This window comes from Scomber scombrus, chromosome 7 (genome assembly GCF_963691925.1).
Source record: "Scomber scombrus chromosome 7, fScoSco1.1, whole genome shotgun sequence".
Taxonomy (NCBI): Eukaryota; Metazoa; Chordata; class Actinopteri; order Scombriformes; family Scombridae; genus Scomber; species Scomber scombrus.
The window spans coordinates 19,289,623-19,309,086 of NC_084976.1; the positions used below are offsets into that span (position 1 = coordinate 19,289,623).

Consider the following 19,464-nt stretch of genomic DNA (forward strand, 5'->3'; position numbering starts at 1 on the left):
AGTAGAATTTATGGAAGAGTTGTTATATTGGATTGAATTAGATTTCACAGGTGTACCTAATGAAGTGAGCAGTGGCTTCATGTGTAGTGGGTGGGATTATAAGGTTTTACAGTCTTTGGGATATGCCAGTGGTTGAATGAGCTCTGTAATTCTTCACCATTGAGTGGTCAAAATATGCTACAAAGTACACACAAAAACCTCTGATCAATTACAATAATAGAAAAAGTCTTAGCACAATGAGAATTGTCATTGTGATTGTGATGGATAAGCAGAATAAGAAGTCATTATTTGTAGGAAATCAAATGTTTTAATACATGTCTGTATCAATAGTACAGGCGGTGAATCATAACTATTTCTTCAATTAGTGGATTTTACAAATTTTTGTAAGAAATCATATGCTTTAATAACATTTCAGTCTAAATGTGCAGTTGGTGAATGATAGGTATGGCTTCAGTGAAATACACTTTTAACACATGAGATAAAAATTAGACAAATAGGTTTTTAAAATACTGCACCCTCATGTGATTTTGCTAAGTCTCCAGCACCCTTAGCTTACAATTCTTGTTTTTAACCATAGAAATAACAAGACAGTGTAATTGTCGTTAGTTCCACAGGTTGGAGTACCTATTTGTTTACTTTTATCAAAATAGGTTAATTTACACCAAGAGTCACTGTATACCACTCTAACCAAATCTGTTTTAATATAGGGGATCTAATTATTTCACTGTACCAGTATAAACACAACACATTATCATACAATATATCAACATGTTTGCTGCTTTGAATTAATATGAATTTCGACAACACCTCTATAAACTACAGACCATTGAAGAACTCTTTTCACATGCATTTGTAGTAGAGTATTAGGAAGCAATAATAGATCATCCCTGTGTACAAGCTAGTTGCTTTTGCTGAAGCTCTCATTGTAAAATTGTTTGTGTGATTAATGTCCATAATTTTTCACACAGAACTAGAAGTTACACAATGTTACAAATAGTCAGTTTATCATTGTAAATGCTCCGTACCATATTTTACAAAAGGTATTATTGTCACAAAAGCATTACAAGGGCTTCAATACCAGAAGCATAAGAAGTGACATATACCGTATTGTAGTGCAGGTAATTCACAGAAAGGTTTGGTGCGACCCTTAGTGGAACACAGTAACGCAGCAGTAGTGTTGTTGAATCTGGACCCAAGGCCAACAGGTGGCGATATTATTACAAGTCAAACACATACAATATCACCAACATGTCTGTGGCTGTATTTAATCTGTATTAAATTAAAAACAACTGTGTCTTGTGTTGCCAGAAGTATGTTAAAGTAAAAAGGCGTTTGCACCACATAACGTCAGACTAGTCTCTCCTATTGTCAGTTCATGACTGTATCTGTTTCCTTCTCTTTAAGAATTTTCTCCTCCTTTAAACCTTGAGATACAGAAAGGGAAGGAGAAAAAAAAATTACTCCCGAAGTCTAATTCAATGAGTGTTCAGAGTGAAAGTGACCCAAAACTGTTGCATCTCTCATACAAAGCCGTCATAAAATTTGCTTTAAGGCAAGTGAAAATAGTTGAGGATATAATGACAAAAGTAATACGGCAAATACACATAGAACAATTTAATCACATGGAAATGGTCGTGATTTCTTAAAAGAATGGCTTAATACCACAAAATCAATGCTGTGCTGTATAATTTTAACATACACAGACATGATTATGATTGACAGCTACAATATTTTATAGGATTGCACACAAATAAAGTGACACAAATTGCTATATGTTTAAAAATCATATAGGCTGTCAGGAACTGAAATTATCTCAACAATCAATTACTGAACTCCAGGAAACCTAACAGCTGAAACATAAAATGAGCCAAGCTGGTTAAACTCATTTAAGCACCAAGGAAAAGCAATCCCCTCTATAATCCTAACGGCAAAAACATATTCTAGTTCACAGATCTTTAACCAAAAATTCTGAATCACGCAAACATGCCACTTTGCTTTTTGAGCAATGAGACCTATGTGTTTGACTCAGCAAGCACCCCAACTTCCTCAATGTTATTGGGACGACGGTGAGGATGTGTTGAAGAAACTCATGTACCTGTACATCATATTGATTAAAAAAGTGGTATGTTAAAAGTTTCTTTGTCTGAGGAACAAAGGACCTCAACCACAGTTAACATGACCATGTCCCAGGCACTGAGAGAGCAATAAACTCCTTATGCCTCTGGACATCTTTGTGCCTCAGAGGTGAGAAACCTCTTTCTCCCTTCAGTGTCTGAACCTGTAGGAGATGGGCAGGAGCAGGTTATTCTTCTTCAGGGCCTGCACCCTGCTGAGCGTCTCTTCGTCCAGGGCAGTGTAGCAACGGCGGGCGTAGTCCAGCAACTTCTCCTTGGACGGGTCAAACTCGCCCACCTCTGCCACCTTCTCTGGAGCCACTAGCAGCAGCTCAGCAATGGGTGTGGTGGAAGCCACTGTGTTGCGGTCTACACCATGAATTTGGAAGGCTTTAGACATATTTTTCAGGCGTTGATATGTAAGTAAAATCTTCTTGTAGCGAAACAGCACTCCAGCAGCATCTTTTACTGAAAAACAAGAATTAAGAGAATTAGCTATAGCAGTCTAATGTCAGACTATAGTTTTGTCATGAAATGTTAATTTTTGTTGCAAAAATCCTTCCTTTACCTCTTTGCCGCTCTCTAGGGGCTCGTAAGACCCGCCTTCTCTTTAATTGGTGTCTGTTGTTAATGGTATCTGGCATGACATCTTCACTTGATATCAATTCCTCCTCCTCTAGGTAACCGTCATGCTCCAAGTACTCGTCAGATTCTCCCAGGAGTGAAAGAGAATCTAGTGAGACAATAAATATTCTCCTTAGCAACACCCACAAGCTAAAAGCCAAAGAAAACATTATTTTTTTTACATTTCTTTTTTTCCCAAGAGATGCAAAGCATTATGCCATTTGATTTGTATTACCTGTGCCTACGTTGCTATGTCCACTCATTTCATTAATTGATGACCTTGCAGCACTGTTACTGCTGCCACTGTTACCACTGACTGTAGTGTTTGGATTACTATGGCTATGGCCTTGCAAGAGGGCCTGGGATTGCGTAGAGTTGAACAAAGCATTCATAGAGGCAAGCTGATTAGTTATGGGACTTGAGACGTGGTTTTTGGAAGGCACCATAGTTGGAGGACCAGGTCTTCGATGGATAAACTGACGAGAGGGGAAATGCTGTGAGTCCGTCTTCTGTAGTTCTGTAAGGAGAATGAGTCATAATAAAATGAGAATCTACGATCTAAGATAAGATACATTGACCTTCTTAACAATAAACAGACGGTACTTGAGCATAACTATATATAAGAATATAAAACTAAATTTTGGAGTACCAGCAGGACGATCTTCTTCTCTTCTTGCCCTCCAATTGAATCGCCTAGACTCATAACCTACAGGGAAATAAATATTAGGAAGTAAGAATCTGTTTTCCATCCAAGAGACTTGTAGAAAAAGTTATGTTTCTAATCAACTTCTCCTCATTCATTCTTGTTGGGCAGGTTATCACGTTGCACCTGTCTCCTTTCCTCACCGTTACTGTACTGGCTCTGACTCTGGTCTTGTCCATGGCTTTTTGTGGAAAAGATGAAGCGGTCCAGCTGGCAACGGAGGAAGTCTCTCTCCTCTTCCAGGTCCTCAATTCTTTTCTGAAGCCAAGAGTTTTTCTCCAGAGAGATCTGTAGCTGGGTTCGCAGGTTAGTGATCACCATATATGAGTTGTTGACAGGAGACGGGCCAGCAGATGGGGGTGACTCTGGGGAAGGACAAACAATATAGTTTGGGAAATTATCATGTGTAAAGTAAGACATTAATGTACAAATGTTCAGTTTTTACCTTATGTACTGTTATTTATTGCACCAATACAGAAGTTTCAAAGTTAATGTTGTACGATTACAATAAAGATATTCTATTCTATTCTGAAAGTGTATTTCAAAATATTTATCTTGACATTCACCATCAAAATTTTGGTCAGTCTGGTTGAAAAATCCTTGCTGCTCAAAGTTGCTCTCTTCATAGGGGATGGCAATTTCATAGGTGTCCTCGTTTTTTGGAGCTGAACAGGAGAAAATGTGTACAGTAATGAATGAATTATGTCAAACCTACTGCAAAATCAATCAATAAATAAATGAATGAAACAATCATATTAACTTTACAGTCTTACTTTGCAGGTGAAGTGAGCCTGCGTGGCTCTTGGATGTGGAGGCAGCATCTGACCTGTTTCCGTCCTCCATCTCCATCACACCCCAGACCAGGTGGAGAACATTAAGATTAGTTTTTAGAAATGTTATCCAGCTTTATTTATGAACTAGCTCAGACATTACACACTGTTGCACTGTACACTTTTGAAATATGTACTGGTTGTTCACAATCCACTATTACTGTCACACTTTATGTGCAGACACAGAAAATCAAAGCCAATTTAATCATAAACCCCCTTTCTGGTCATACATGTATAAACTTCAACAGATGAACTGGATGTGTAAGTCGGATATTAGTTTGTGACGGCCTGCTAGCCAGGTGGTATAACGTTAGCAAGAATTAAGCTATGAATATAAAATTACACACTCCCATCCTTTTATCTACATTTCAGTGTTTCTATCCGTCATTCACACATTCAAAGTATCCCCCGTGCTACAAATATATGGTGCAGAAACCGGTACATACCACTTTACGGTTGTTATAACTTAATCGTGCACATGTAATAAGATGTTATTACTCAGTCATATCTCCATTTCACGACTTCATCCGCTAGCTAACAAGCTAACAATAACAATTATGGCTTTTTTTCTCTCCAACACTCCCCACGTCATTTCCGGGTTTGATAAATTAATGGGGTGCAGTTCACTGTTAGAGAAAGAGAAAAAAAAAGTACCACATGGACATTCATTATTCACTATTTTACTACAAAAGCGTTGTTTTCTAAATATTAATTTGCCAATGCCATTATTTAAATCACCGGGGCTTTTGTATATATATATACTATATATATATCTCTCTCTCTCTCTGTGTGTGTGTGTGTGTGTGTGTGTGTGTGTGTGTGTGTGTGTGTGTGTGTGTGTGTGTGTGTGTGTGTGTGTTTAAAAAATACAAATAAACATTATATGTATTATATCATGTGTGATCTATTCATGTTGAAACACACAAGGAGGAAAACACCTCCACCTTGGACAAAGGCTGCAGGACAGGTAAATCCGGTGACGAGGTGTCAGGTTTCACTTACCTGGTGACTTCACATATTCGAGCCTGAAAGGTTGAAAAGGTCCAATTTCCACTATAAATACTTTTGCAGTTTAAATAATCAGCAAATCGGGTAACGTACAGTAAAGGTAAGTGTTTGAGCATGTTTCCTACAAATGTATTCGTAATAATGCACACTTAACTGCCGTGTTGGTGACAATAGTCTCCTGGAGCAGGTGTGGCACCTGTCCTGTATGCTAAACAAGTCAACGAAAACAGGCGACAGTTTTGACATTTAATAGGGTTTTTCACGCAGCTGTTATTTGAACATCAATATATTTAACATACCATAACCATCATAGGCATACGTTTTTAATTAATGTCATCTGGGGGGAAAACATACTTTTTTATAATTTCAGGAAAGTTGCAGTTAATTTTCATATAATGTAAAACGAAATTACATACTTTTCTTTAATGCAAAATGCAGCTTTCATCTTACCATTAAGCCTTCAAAATGACTGACAGAGGGCTAGCCTCCCTGACAATGTGTGATACTTTGAATTAGGACCCATGGCAAACATGAACTTAATAAATAGTTCCATCTATTAAAACAGTATTGGGGGACTCAGTTGTTTCTGACTTGATTCTTTTGTTTTGTTTTTGTTTTCAAAGTACTAATTAAAACAGAAAACTGGTTAACGGTATGAAGTCATTAGAAACAAACTGTTCAACAAAATCATAAAAAATTGGAATGATGGAATAAAACACCTGTTAGAAATGAGTCCGTAGGTACCCCAGTCGATAGGATTAAGGTTGAAATTATTTATAAATATGTTTTGGGTATAGATGAAAGATCATTGCTTTAATATTTGTTAATACCATGAATTTGTTTATAATATTTTTCTATTTTTTAACCATGATGTCAGAAGGCACTTCACATGAGAACTGAAAATGTCCTAAAGACAAGCCATAATCAAATGACATCCTCCCCTCCCCTTCTCTGCACAGCCATGGCACCAAAGTATGATGGTCTGTCCCACTGTAAGTTGGCTCTGGTGTTTGCTGTGTTGATGGACCTGTTGGGTGTGACATCCCTGCTGCTGGGGGTCTTCGCTCCACTTGAGATCCAAGGACAAGACTTTGGGGACCTGCTGGTATACTCTGGAGCTCTACTGGTGCTGCTGTCACTGGCAGGGTGGGTCATGTGGTACAGCGGCAACATTGAGGGTCTGACTTCCAAAAAGGAACTGGGGGGTGGTGTTGGTGGAGCTGTGGACCGCCTTGCTCACTCACTGAGCCGCAGGATACGGATACCCAGGACTCACAGTAGCCCAACATAAGAAGTGGAGCCCAAAGATACCAAAGACTGTTACATGAAAGGCTGTTTTTAAACAGCTTGCAGGTTAAAATGCCCCAAGGCAAAGGAGCATCATCGCTGTCTAACATCCTCTTTATGAACGCTTTGCTCCCATGAAAGAACTGTCAGTGTCATTTATGCTTTCATAAGAAAACTAGTGAGAATTACATCATTTCTAAGACTTTATATGTGGGCTACACTCAGAAAATGTAATTGGCATTTATATGTATTCCAGCATATGAAGATGAAAGGGATTAATCCACAATATCCTGTCATTAACTTGGAAGTATTCATTCATCTGTTGATATAACGGTGTGTGTGTGTGGTGGTGGTGCTGCCTCACATTATTGCAATACAAGTCTGAATACAAGTTACTACATGAATCATTCAATACATTTTTAATGACAGTAATCATGTTTGCACAAGGTTGAGTCAGAACCAGCAGTCATGTCTTCATTCTCTATGGAGAATAAGGAGCAGCTATGATATCAACATAATGTGCACATACTTGTAATTTCATATAAATACTGCATAGGACACTTGAAAGAAATGATCTCCCTTATTTTACAAAATATCCTGAAATCAAAATGAAACATAAAACAAATTAAGTCACTTAAAGGATTTCATGACATCCAAAGAAAGACATCAAGCAAATACAAATAAATAATTTCTTAGGACAAGCACTGTAATTGTTTTTTGAGAAGATGGGATATCACACATATTCGTACACAGACACTAGTTTAAAATGTGCAGTAAATTGTAGTTACACCTTGTGCAATGTGAAAGAGTTCAATTTGAGTTAATACTCACAACAGAAAATGAAAAAAATTAACAAAAAGGCAATGAAAAGAAGTTGTCATCAATCTCAATGCAGCAACAGGAGATAAAAAAATGTCTGATTGTCTGAGAGAAAAGCAATGCCTGCTTCCAGTTCACAGTTAACAACAAAGTATGAACACAGTGGCTTAAAGAGCAGCCACATTATTAAGTTTAACTTTATGATCAAAATATCTATAACAAATATTGCTCCTCTAATGAAATAAGGATATGAATGACTACCATGTGATGAGCAACAAGGGTCTGGCAGAGAATGGATCAAACGGCTGGATGTCAGTGAAACTCAATGCACTGCCAGTGCCAAGGAAGAAACTGGTTATTAACATTCAGGAGGAAAGACAAAAGACAGAGTATGAGACGAAAGGATCTTGACAGTTGACTTACTGACTAATTCCACAACAATGATATGATTTGTTATGTCCGATGAAGGCACACAATAGGGCAGCATCATATTCTTGGATGAATCCAGTCAAAAGACAGATGTACAAAATGAGTGAGGTAAACAAGAATGATCTAGTGAAGTATCATATGCATCTTTTATAGGATACTTTTATTGCTGCCACACTGAGAAGTTTTGTGGATTCACTTCCATGAAAGCACCATTTCCATTGCAGTCTCAGCAGTCTATGTCTGCTCTATCTTTGTTTTACTGCAAAAGGGAAGATCCAGGAGATGATAAATATCAGAGGGCAGGACTGGGCAAAGGAGGGCTGGGATTCTGCCAGATGATCATGTGACTGCGTTCAGACCGCTGAGGTGTAGCTTGCGACAACTCAGCCGATGCATCACTTTCATCATCTCCTGGAAGAGAAGGTGGATGAGTTAGGTAACAAACAAAGCCTGAACTAAACTGAAAAGCCATTTGGCATGCAGTAGAAAACACTAATCCAACACATTGGACAAATTTAACCATTACACTACTATTACATTTTTCAGTCCTTTAACTCACCAATGCGGAAGTTGATGTAGCCTTCTCCTCCACTTAGGATGAGCTGAGAGGTAGTGACAGTGCTGCTGCCAGGGCAGGTGATCAAACAGCCTGAGGAGAAAGATGATTACAAAGTATATAATAGAAAAATACAGAATGCAAACACACACAAAATCCCCCTGAGATAAAACATTATGAGCCTTACCATGTGCAGCAATGATGAATCTGACAACTTGTCTATGTCCATGGTAACACAGCTGGGCTGATGCCATAGAGCAATATGGGATAGAGACCGCCTCTGATGCTGTGGACGGTGATTAACATAGTTAATACTAGATAGGTGCATTTATAATAAGATAAGATAACATTTTGTAAAATCAGTGGTCTTGTTTTGCATAAAACTCACTTATAGATAATGGGATGGAGAAGATGGCACCACCTCCCGTGCCCACCCACAGTCTTCCAGAAATTATTGTGAGGGAGGAGATCTGAAGAGGTGAGAGTGTCAGGAAGGCCTGGCCTGCAGAGACACACAGAAATGTGTTAGTTGTGGAAAAGAGCTTAAACTCATACAAAAGAAAATTTCTTTATAACTGAAGAAAATTTTAGCACCTAATGTTTTAGTGACCAAAGCAGTAAAGTCAACTTCCTGTAGCGGCCGTCCGGTGGTCCAATCAAACAACCTGAGTACTGGGTCAAGTCGGCAGGATGTCCAAATACCACTTCCACCAGTACAAAGGAAACGAACCTGCTGCTCACTGCGCTCAGAGACTGAGAATACTTGCTGTAAATAATGATAAAAAATAGATGTTGAGTTCAAAGATAGTCTGAATGAATACAATGTACATACTCCCTCTGTTATTACCTCAACTTTTCTGCTTTCAATGTCAACCACATGGACCTTGTTCCAGTATCCTACCCACAATCGACTACTCTTTGAAAGGCAACAGCGAATAGGCTGCAAAGGGTTCGATCCAAGCGGCATCACAGTGTGTGCCTGCAGATTCCAGTCACCTGTCGATCACAGCACCTTATCATTTAGTTATGTGAAGGATGTAAAATTGAGAGATAAATTAGCTGAGGAAGCCAGCTTTAACTATAAAGAGGAAACTGAAAGCCATTACCTGAACTATGGGAGAAAAAAGCTAAAGTCCCATCAGCTAAACCAGCTATTACTTGACCCTGGGATTGGGAATACCTGTGAAATTGAGTTAACACAAAGTAGCTTATATTTACACATTTCTGGAGACAGACATGATGAAAACTGACATTATTACTGGTGATAAATAAACACTAATACTTTCCATATTTCCATGTATGTATTGTTCAAACAGAGCAGAAAGAACTCACGTGAGCGAATGAACGCCCTCTGAGAGGGAAACAGACTGCAGACAGCGCCTCCTTCCAGCAGAGGCTGAGTGTATCAGTATACTGTGAGAGAAATAGCCGTAGAAAGAAGAAAGGGTAAACAATAGAAAGAGAGAAAGAGTCAGTGCGAATGCTTTGCTGACCAGTATTTTATTTATTGGAGTGAGCTGCTTATTCAGCAGACCCTACCTTCCTTCCTGAGTCCCAATCCACACAGTTCCTTTGGCGTCACCTGACACAATAAAACCAGACAGATTGTGTCAAAGGAAAAGCTAAATAAACAGTATTGACTTTTCAGTTTCCAGTAAAACGTCAGAATGGTAGGGGGGATATCACATGTTCAGAATACATTAGACATGTTTGTCTGTTGGCAGCCGCTGCAGCCCATTATACTGGCACTGACCTATGGGAGGCACAGCACAGATGCAGAGGGCAGGAGCTGTGGGAGGGAGGTTGAACTGATCCAGTACTGTGTTGGACCGTGCTGGGTCAATCACTGTAATATCACTGCAGGACGCAGGGCCAGAAACTACCCACACAGAACACTGGCAGAGAAGGACAGAAATGGAGTTTGGAGAGATGAGTCTGGGGGCAGTGTTAGTTATGGTTGGATGGCCCTGTACATGGTGATTAGCATGTGACTACAGTTGTTATTTAACCAAGATAATGACAGACTTACTGTGGCCTCTCCTGAGATATCAGGTGTGACTGCAACAGCACAGTTCAGCTGTAGAGAACAAATAAGTTAATGTTTATATATACCAAAGGTATAACCACTTCCGGCTTCTTGTCCAAGAATATTGCTGGTACAAGATTTACCTTAGCAGTGGAGTCTCTTTGATCCAACAGCCTGAGCTGCACTAAAACGGGCACATCTTTAGGCTCTGGGACAGGTTCCTGGGATTCCTACAATAATGACATTTAATCATCAGCATATAGTTAGGATTGTGGAAATTTACAAATGTACTCTCAACTCTCTGTGGTAAGTTAGGTGTAGCTAATACAATTTTAATGGCAGGATGGTTGTTTTTCTTTGCTTGGTTTAGTAAAATTAAATGCAGTAATTGTTGGGGAATTTCCATATATTTTGGGGGAACATATTTTGGGATGCAAGGGTCAAGCATTGTGAACACAATGAGGCAAACACTAAATCTTGTTAGACACACTGTCTCTCTCACTGAGACGCCACCAGCTGTCCTCTCTATTTTGGGGAAGTTGTGAGCCACCTGATAACTGGTAGACAGCGTTGCTATGGTGACCAAGGTTAGGGAGTGACTATATACTTTCCGGAGAACAGAGTAGATGCTATGTAGGAGGGTGAGATAACGTGGCCCTGAAAGGTTCTGCCTGAACTGTGCTCAGTGACATGTGACCTGAACAGCCAGAAATGAGGCGGCATCAGTATCTAGCAAATGCATGTATTGATAAAACCTTCATTCTCCTTGATCAAGCTCCAATAAACACTTTCAACCTAAGACATCCTTGACTCCTGTGCACTTTCTCCACACATGGGTTAATTGTTGACAAAGAAATACTCCATATCAGTATTAACAAAAACACACAATTCTCAGTCACATTACACCATGTGAAGCTTTTAGCCCATTTTCTGTCTTCTCTACATTATTCCCTCTCAGGTTGTGACCGATCTATGTATCTATGTGTGCCCTTCTCTTACCTGTGTGTTTGCCAGTGGTGTGCTCCAGCCGTGTATCTGTCGTTTTCCAAGTGCTCCCCAAATGTGGGAGCGAATTTCTCTGTAGAGTTCCCTCCTCCTGATACGAGGTGAGAGGGCAGCAGGAGAAGCAGATCTAGAGAAAAGGCTTGTGTTGTCAATCAGCTCAGTGGAACCAGTCATAATCATTTAATTTATTTGCAAATTATATAAAAAGAAGCATATGCAAGAGTGACATGGCCAGCTTACTCTGTTTGAGTTTGACTGACAACCTGTAATTCTGGAGACCACAGAGGAGGGCGAGCGAATGATGGAGAATTTGGAAGAGTAAATGCAGGAGCATGAGGCAGGATTAATGGTTGCCTGGACAGGCCAAACAAGCGGTTGAACCTTTCATAAAAAAGAAACAATTTTCAATATTTTATAAACATAAAACATCTCACAACAGCATATAAGCAACTTGAAATTACTTGGTACACGTTTATTTCAATCTTTCTGTCTTGTCCATCTACTCCCAAGTGGCTTCATTGACTGATTCAATATGAACCAAAAAACAGCAAAGATTCCTCCCTTTCAGGCATTTATTCCTCAGCTGACATTGTTGACCTATTCGAAACATGGCTCCCCCACTTGCAATGACTTACAGTGATCTTGAGGGACAGTAATGTAATGTTATGTAACTGTAACTTAAGTTATAAATGCAACAGATTGCATTTTCAATCAAATAGACCTGGAATGGTAGTTATTCTTATTTTGTTGACTGTTGAGTTACTTTGTGCTGTAATGAGGAGACTAACATTCCTTTTGGCTTTGAAATTGATATTCTAGTATGTTTAGAAACTAAACGTTGCTGTGATAACAGAGGCTGAAGACAACATAATGAATGTTTAAGGTGTATCACTCAAAATTCAACTGTCCCATTTGTTTTTACATATGGCAAATTGTTTCTTATGTTATTGGGTTGTTTTAAGTTACTCTATCAGCTTTATTGCCTCTTTTATTGTCTGGCACACAGCAGCACACCTGTTGTTTTGTGGAACAAAGTTTATCCAGCCAACTTCTCTGTGTTATGAGCAATGTCATCTAACCTTCACTGCTATTTTTAATCAACAAGAGGAAGAGAAGACAGCATAGCGTCAACATTTCTATTTTTACATAAATGATCCCTTTAAGAAAAACGCTTACTTTCTCCAAACGCTTGACCTTTTGTCTTCCGACAACCTCTCCTCTTTTGTTGCTCTATAAAGAAAAGAAAAACACTAAATGAGTTTGGAGGAAAAAACACATTATGTTATTTGAACCTCTCTTTTGAAAAATACATCAACTTTACATTAAGTAACATAACAGCAGAGCTAAAAAATATATACACAATTATGCTGATTCAGTAGCAAAGTTACCTGAGTGCCTGACTGCGTCTGACTGCTTCCTGCAGCTCAAACAGACGCTGCTTGTACTGGTTCTTCTCCATGACCACACGAGCCATTTCAGAACGAGAGAAGTGGCGCATGGTTGGAGGTAGAGAGGCCTGAATGGAATGATTGATGCTATTCAATGGGGTGCATTCATGAGTTTCATATATCATTAATATATAGCAGCCACTGAATTTTAAAAAGCTTTACCTGTGCAGTATTACTGCTGCACTAAATCTTTGTGATATTGTAAATTAAAGTTTTCAAATAATAAAGTCTCCTTACATCAAGATCTTCAGCTTGGCATGCGTCCAGTTCTTTACGAAGTCTATAAAAACAGTAGATATACAGTAAAAAAAAAAAAAAAAGTGTTATTATATATAATAACAAAATAAATGCAATTATTGTACAAAATATCAAGAATTAATATTTTGAAAAAGGAAAATATTTAGAACAATATTTTACACCTTTTAATTTCCTCCTCTTTCTCCTTCATCCGGCCCTCTAATCGTGAGACCGTTTCCTGAAGAGAGGTCACTTCCAGTTTAAGAGCTGAACGGTCATCAGTCAGCTCCACTACCCGAGATATCAAGGCTTTGCGGGCAGCTTCTACTAACTCACTGAAAACATAAACACAGGGCAGAAGGTTTAAGGTTACAAAGAAATGAAGAATCAGATCAGGGTTAGGTAAAAATCAAATCAAGTAAAATAGGCAAACAGCTCCATGAAATGAGTGACTATAATATTTCCCCCCTCTGAAAAACACTTCTACTGAAACAAGAAGTGTTTGGAAACCCCCTGAACACTCAAATAATCACATTGCACTAGTAATAAAGTCAGATAACTTAGACAGAAAACTCACTGGGTGATTTTCAGTTCCTCATACTGAGAAAGAATCTCCTCAAACTGGTCAGCACTGCCTACACACAAAGAAAGAGTGTAAAAATGCTTCAGCACACATACAAACATATAACTCTGACAGGAATATAAATCTAACAGTCACAACTATTTAATCTGCATTAATGTCCAAGAAATATAGGCTCTACGAGGTATGGTGCAGAAATGTAAAGTAGGAAGTAGAGCTTATGAAACCTACAGTAGTGGACATGTTTCACTTATGTACTTACACTTCATTTTAACTTGGTGAAAATAGTTTCTCACCATTGCCAGATTGTTTTTAGACTCAAACTGTCTGTTTATCTGTGATCACAGTGCAGCATATCACACAAAACAGGCACTGTCTTTGAGATACATGTATTTGTCTGAGTCTGCTGTCAGATGAATGCTAAACTATTTGATTGTTGGTCAAATGCTGACTGACTAACACCATTCCTGGCCAGTTAATATTTTGTGACCCTGGATCAAACCCCTAGTTACCCATGAAGGGAAAGTGTATTAACCATACTTGTGAAAAAGGTCTATAAATGTGCCGTCACCTCTGACGCTGGCCCCTTGGTCTACACTCTCCACATAATCCCGACTCAGCTCTGACAGTTCAGAGAACACTGAGTCTGTGTTGCGTAGCTCCCACTCCATGCTATCATCTTCCTCCACCTCCTCCGACTCAGCTTTTTCCTGCATCTCTCCTTCTTTCCCCTCTTCTATTTTCCACTCCTTCTCTTCTTCTTTCTCCTCCTGCACCTCCCTCATCTCGTTCTCCAAGCTGGTCCCCGACTCATTTTTCGTTGACTCTTCGGTGTCTGGTCTAACTGGGGTGCTGATGATGACAGTAAATTAAAGTAAGAAGAGAGAAAGAAATGTGAGAAAATAGAGGAATGTGATGTGATGTGGTTTAGTTAAAGATTATACATAATTCACATGCTTTCCACTCAAATCTCCAACTGAAGCAAACAAAACTCATAGTACATGCTTTCAGATTATTACCTCGCATCCATCAACCCATGAAATTGTGTCAGCTCAGGAGTGGAGCTTATTATGTCATTGACAAACTGGTTTGAGGTGGACTTCACTGCGATGTCAATCGCCTTTTCTTCCTTGGCTAGTACATCTTCCAAACACGGGGGACCAGAGAGCGAATGTGGTCTTTGGACATTCTGCTAAAAACGAGCAGGAGACCACAGCTACTTCTCTATCAAAACATTTAATTAAAAATGTTCAAAATAAATGCAGATATATGGAGTCTGTTTACCTTATCATTAACACTGGATTCTGAAGGGACTTGGATGGATCGAAATTCAGTATTCTTGGGACGTATATGATTCCTAAATGCAATATGCATCATAAAAAAACACGGAATGTAATAAACAATATCAATTTATGCTTCTTTCTTATATTTTGCAGCACTTTCCTGTTACACTCCTGCTATTACTGAATCATGTGACAACAGCTTTTGTTTTTCCAAAGTTGCAACTGAATATAATTCAAAGGTGAAATTATAGCTTTCTGACTAATGAGCAAAACTTTCCACAAATATCTCATTTAAATGAAAAAGCTGATATTACTCTATGTATTATTCTGTATTTTCCTTATTGTCATAAAATCCCATGAAAACAAAAAAAAGACTCTTAATACTTTCTTAATCTTCTATCGTGACAGTGGCCCTCACACGTCCACTTCTTCCCACTGAAGACATGAATTCCTTTTAAAAAAAGGCTAAGTAATTTCTTAAAACAACTGGGCACTGCAGTTTTTAGCAACTATCATTCAAAATAGTACATAGTACATATGTGTACATGGTTTTTGGATATTAATGGTAATAGTTTATGGACAACAGTGAAGGTCTATAGCACAAAGGAATAAACTGTATCAGGCTTTGGTGACACAGACAATACTGTTTTGGTCTTTTCATGGGATTTATTGACAATAAGAAAAATGTAGAATATCACCAAATGTACCTACATGGCCTAAACAAATGTTTCAGATACGAGTGGTGAGTAAGAACAACCTTAGAGGTGAATCTCTTTCAGAGTCCTTCCTCTTTTCCAATAGTTCCCGATGTGTGTGAGCCAACTAAAAGAGAGAAGGGCAATGATATGTACTGACAACAATATGAACTATTGATATAATATTTTATGAAATGGTGTTATGATGATAGATTTGAGACTAAACGGCAGTATCTGACCTTGTTGTGGGTAATCCTCAGTGTGCTCAGTTCTCTGCTCAGGTTCGCCTTCTGCTCCTCTAAGGCCACCACTGCGAGACAAACATAACAAATTTAGTTTTAGGTGCGAGAAACACTCTTTAGCGATAAAACAAGAAACAGCCTAGGGATCCAATTTGGTATAAATGAAAACTTTAATATATATATATATATATATATATATATATATATATATATATATACAGTATATAGCTATGATATGCACATAGTCCATTTTTATTCTCAGAAAGATTAATAAAACTGGAGTAATAGATTAAAAGAAATTATTTTTTAAAAAGAATGACTAATATACCATTTGTCACACTCAGTATTTAAATACTCACATTGATCAGCTTGCTCTCTCGCTTTCTTCTCTAGGTCTCTCTCTCGCCGTTCTCTCTCCTTGTCCCTCAATCTCATGGCTCTCCTTTCCTGTTCGATTTGGTCATCCAGCTCCAGATACCTCTGAATGACACAAAATGATTTAGCAACTGTGAGCACCATCAAACACATACTTCCACAGCTATTAAAACAGGCAACCTAAATCTTGCTACATCAACACTCCAAAATCCATCATTTCCCACCTCTTGACTTTCTTTCCTTAGCACTTTCTCAGCTTGGTATCTCTCCAGCAGCTCTTCTCGCTCAGCTTTCTCTCTCTCCGCCTCCTCCTCCCTGTCTCTCAACTGGGCTTTGCAGCTAGCCAGTCCCTCCAGTACCCACACAAATATGGGTACCAGTGACTCCACCACACCTTCACCATGGATCTCAATAACTGTCTGTGATGGGGTAAAGCAGTCGAGTTAGAAAGCATGTATGCGTGACCACATCTAAATGATAATCTCATCAAGATATTTCCATGTAGAAATAATAAAAAGAAAGAACAAATTGGGAGTTTCTTTACCTGTAGTTCTGAATACAGTTTTCCTGCCTCTTCACTCACAATGTTGGGATCCAGCTCCACCTCCCCCGTCCCACACAGAACTCTCTCACTGTACTCCATCAGCCAATTATTTTAATTTGCTTTATTAAGTGTCAAAACGCTCTCCCTGACTCGACACCAGAGGTAAGTGATCTTACAACTCTATGAGCCAATTCTGTGGCATAAACTTTTTCTCCTCCTGACTATACTTCCTTACCAGCTAATACAACTAGTTCATCTAGCTTTCTAACATTTCTGCTAACACCAGCACCACCCATAGCTCAGAACTTTATGTTCCATTTGTACTTGACAAGAGTAGCATCCTGTTAGACTGCATCTCACTGTCACTATACTGTAAGTTTATCTGATGTTGGGCGGTGTTTTAGAATCCATCCTAAAAGACAAAAGAAGAAAATTAATGATATATAATGTGAATCTCTTCTTCACTGCAGCTAAATTTAACTGCAAAAGGACAGTCGAGTTTTCTGTGCAATACTCAAGCTTAGACATGCATTTTTGAATGTTTTCCCACTAATTATTGTTAGCTCATAATTGGTGGGATATGGTCATGTGGTTTTCTGCTATTTGAAATCTGTGACGAACACAGCTTGCTTAACAGCAAACAAATGCTAGGCATCTGCTCAGTTAGGATGAAATTTTAATTCCAATGGTTTTAAGTCAAGATTTCCATTAAAACAACATTATTAAAGATCGGGAAATAGTTAAGCTAAGTGTTAAATGAAGTCTTACAGATAGTTTAGATTAGTCACACACTCATGTCTGGATGGATTTCCCTTTATTCTTACATCAGTAGTAGTGGTTTGAATACACTCAGGCCATAACATTAACACAACTTAAACAATATCAACAAAAGCAGGGAAAAAATAACTGATTTACCAATTATTAAGTGGACAGAAAAGTAATTTTTCAAGCAAAAGTACCAAACACTCCATAGTTTCAGTTTTGATGATTTCCTGCTTTTCTTTGTCTAAAGTGATAGTACACTGAACAAGAAACGTCAAGATGTCACTTTCAACATTGTTTACTTGTGCTTTACATTTTATAATCCAAATTATTATTAGAATAATAATAATGGTGAAATATAAATGGTTATTACAATACTTCACACATTAACTTTACTACAGTGCTCCAAAGTTCCTTTGGTAGATAGCCAGAATAAGAAAGACACATTGTCTTTCTTATAAATATATAAGCTTTTCTCATAAGGATTATGTAATGTGCACACACAAACCTAACAAGCCTGTGTGTGTAAATAGTCTGTCATAGGCTACCTTTGGGAACACATTTCAGACTTAGGACCAGTTGATTGGGGAAAACTTGTCCAATTTGGGACAAAAGTCGTGTCCCCAAATAGGAAAAAGCTTATTTTTGGGTCAGTGGTTAAGGTTAGAGTTGGGCAAGCAGTGGTAATGGTTCGTGTAAGTCTCCAGGAAATCAATGTGAATCCATGTAATGTCCCCAGAAGTGACCATGATCTGATATCTGTGTGAGTGTGTGTATATTTGTGTGTGTGTCAAACAGCCCCACAAATAGCGCACAGAAACTCAAAGTTAAATGTAGACACTCAGTCATCATGACTAGGGACAGCAGCAGGTTAGCGTTGGTTACACAAGTCGATAATTAGCTTAATCTGCCTTAATGTCAGTCTGAGAAAGACACAAACCGATGAAAATTACACACTTGAATAGGCCTACTGTATAAATAAGTAACATGACTGACAGTGGATACCTTGAGAGATGTTTGGCCGATACTTTACAAAGTTGAGACTTTGCCAAAAAAAAACAACAAGCCAAGTCGTCGTGCTGCTCGGCTGTCGTTTAACAAACTCACCTTAACAGCTGACTCCGGAGTAAATTTCATTTCATTGCCCCAAAACAGTGAAATTCCAGGCGTTTTATTTCTTCGGGCAAGATATCAATTACACATAAACGAGTTTAAAGAAGGGGGTGTTGTTTGTTTCTGACGTACGCAGACATGTCCTCCGTCTGGCCAATCAGATCTCAGTAAATGTTGGTTGTAACCAATAGGCGTGAAGAAGAGGCGGGACATGGGCAGTTTGTTTTCAGGAGAAGGAAAAAAAAGTTTCCTGAAACTTGAACGATGACACGTGATCAAGAAGTCTGCAGCAGGCTGTCAGGTGATCTGTAAACTTAAGCCTGATACCTGTCGAAATGCCTCACATACCTGAGAGCTAGCTCTGAGTTTACTGTGGCAAGAGGTTGATTGTGCTTTATTATGTGAACATGCACTTGTTTGGGTTAATAATCTACAACAGAAAGAATGAAGAAGAAAGTTTACAACATCAACCTTATAATTATATTAGTGTCAGATTCTTTCATTCATTCAAGTGTAAGTTTGCCAACAAAAAACTCAGACTCAGTTCTCAGACTGTGAGCATTACTTACATATCATTAAATCTTGTGCTACTCTTGTAAATAATGTTATGATTATTTATCATATTTTTAACTCTTTTTTTATTGTTCTTGTTCTTATTATTCATTTTTCTTTATTCTTTTTTTTATTGACACTCTTCTCTTTTACTGTCCACTTTGCTGCTGCAATAATGTAAATGTCCCTGTCATGGGACTAATAAAGGAATATCTTATCTTAAGGCTGTAAT

General features: G+C 38.4%; 3 protein-coding genes across 4 annotated transcripts in view; 1 reads left to right on the top strand and 2 right to left on the bottom strand.

Moving 5' to 3' along the window:
- foxj2 (forkhead box J2) overlaps nucleotides 1-19,464 on the top strand; it is a 321,604-nt gene that overhangs the window by 270,835 nt on the left and 31,305 nt on the right. The gene's annotated exons all lie outside the window — the stretch shown is intronic.
- On the bottom strand, nucleotides 311-4,822 carry LOC133982946 (coiled-coil domain-containing protein 106-like). The gene is made up of 8 exons (XM_062421840.1): nucleotides 4,718-4,822; nucleotides 4,215-4,284; nucleotides 4,008-4,106; nucleotides 3,585-3,806; nucleotides 3,388-3,444; nucleotides 2,974-3,255; nucleotides 2,683-2,847; nucleotides 311-2,582 (listed from the first exon to the last, which is right to left on the bottom strand). Exons 2-8 carry the CDS (start codon nucleotides 4,282-4,284, stop codon nucleotides 2,266-2,268), a joined length of 1,212 nt encoding a protein of 403 aa, XP_062277824.1. The 5' UTR covers nucleotides 4,718-4,822; the 3' UTR covers nucleotides 311-2,265.
- si:dkey-17m8.1 (C-Jun-amino-terminal kinase-interacting protein 4) lies at nucleotides 6,970-18,784 on the bottom strand. Of its 2 annotated transcripts, none has more exons than XM_062421757.1 (28): nucleotides 18,675-18,784; nucleotides 16,806-17,217; nucleotides 16,486-16,680; nucleotides 16,246-16,366; nucleotides 15,884-15,954; nucleotides 15,707-15,771; nucleotides 14,951-15,023; nucleotides 14,686-14,855; nucleotides 14,238-14,518; nucleotides 13,664-13,721; nucleotides 13,269-13,421; nucleotides 13,087-13,129; nucleotides 12,790-12,917; nucleotides 12,578-12,631; nucleotides 11,642-11,782; nucleotides 11,396-11,528; nucleotides 10,540-10,626; nucleotides 10,400-10,447; nucleotides 10,124-10,265; nucleotides 9,910-9,952; nucleotides 9,703-9,783; nucleotides 9,477-9,550; nucleotides 9,218-9,366; nucleotides 8,965-9,136; nucleotides 8,759-8,872; nucleotides 8,558-8,656; nucleotides 8,374-8,463; nucleotides 6,970-8,225 (listed from the first exon to the last, which is right to left on the bottom strand). In XM_062421757.1, the coding sequence occupies exons 2-28, from the start codon at nucleotides 16,902-16,904 to the stop codon at nucleotides 8,107-8,109; spliced, it is 3,003 nt and encodes a 1,000-aa protein (XP_062277741.1). In that variant the 5' UTR covers nucleotides 16,905-17,217; nucleotides 18,675-18,784; the 3' UTR covers nucleotides 6,970-8,106. The 2 variants fall into 2 exon arrangements, with proteins under 2 accessions (XP_062277741.1, XP_062277740.1); XM_062421756.1 differs by having other exon boundaries at nucleotides 14,686-14,858.

Excerpts from the sequence above, each read along its gene's own strand:
- LOC133982946 (XM_062421840.1), bottom strand. The coding sequence starts at position 4,284 with ATGGAGGACGGAAACAGGTCAGATGCTGCCTCCACATCCAAGAGCCAC. Across the intron at positions 3,807-4,007 it reads GACTGACCAAAATTTTGATG|AGTCACCCCCATCTGCTGGC; the intron begins GTGAATGTCAAG and ends GTCCTTCCCCAG. Across the intron at positions 3,445-3,584 it reads TCAGAGCCAGTACAGTAACG|GTTATGAGTCTAGGCGATTC; the intron begins GTGAGGAAAGGA and ends ATTTCCCTGTAG.
- si:dkey-17m8.1 (XM_062421756.1), bottom strand. The coding sequence starts at position 16,904 with ATGGAGTACAGTGAGAGAGTTCTGTGTGGGACGGGGGAGGTGGAGCTG. Across the intron at positions 14,859-14,950 it reads AATCCAGTGTTAATGATAAG|CAGAATGTCCAAAGACCACA; the intron begins GTAAACAGACTC and ends GCTCGTTTTTAG. Across the intron at positions 8,226-8,373 it reads CTACATCAACTTCCGCATTG|GAGATGATGAAAGTGATGCA; the intron begins GTGAGTTAAAGG and ends CTTCTCTTCCAG.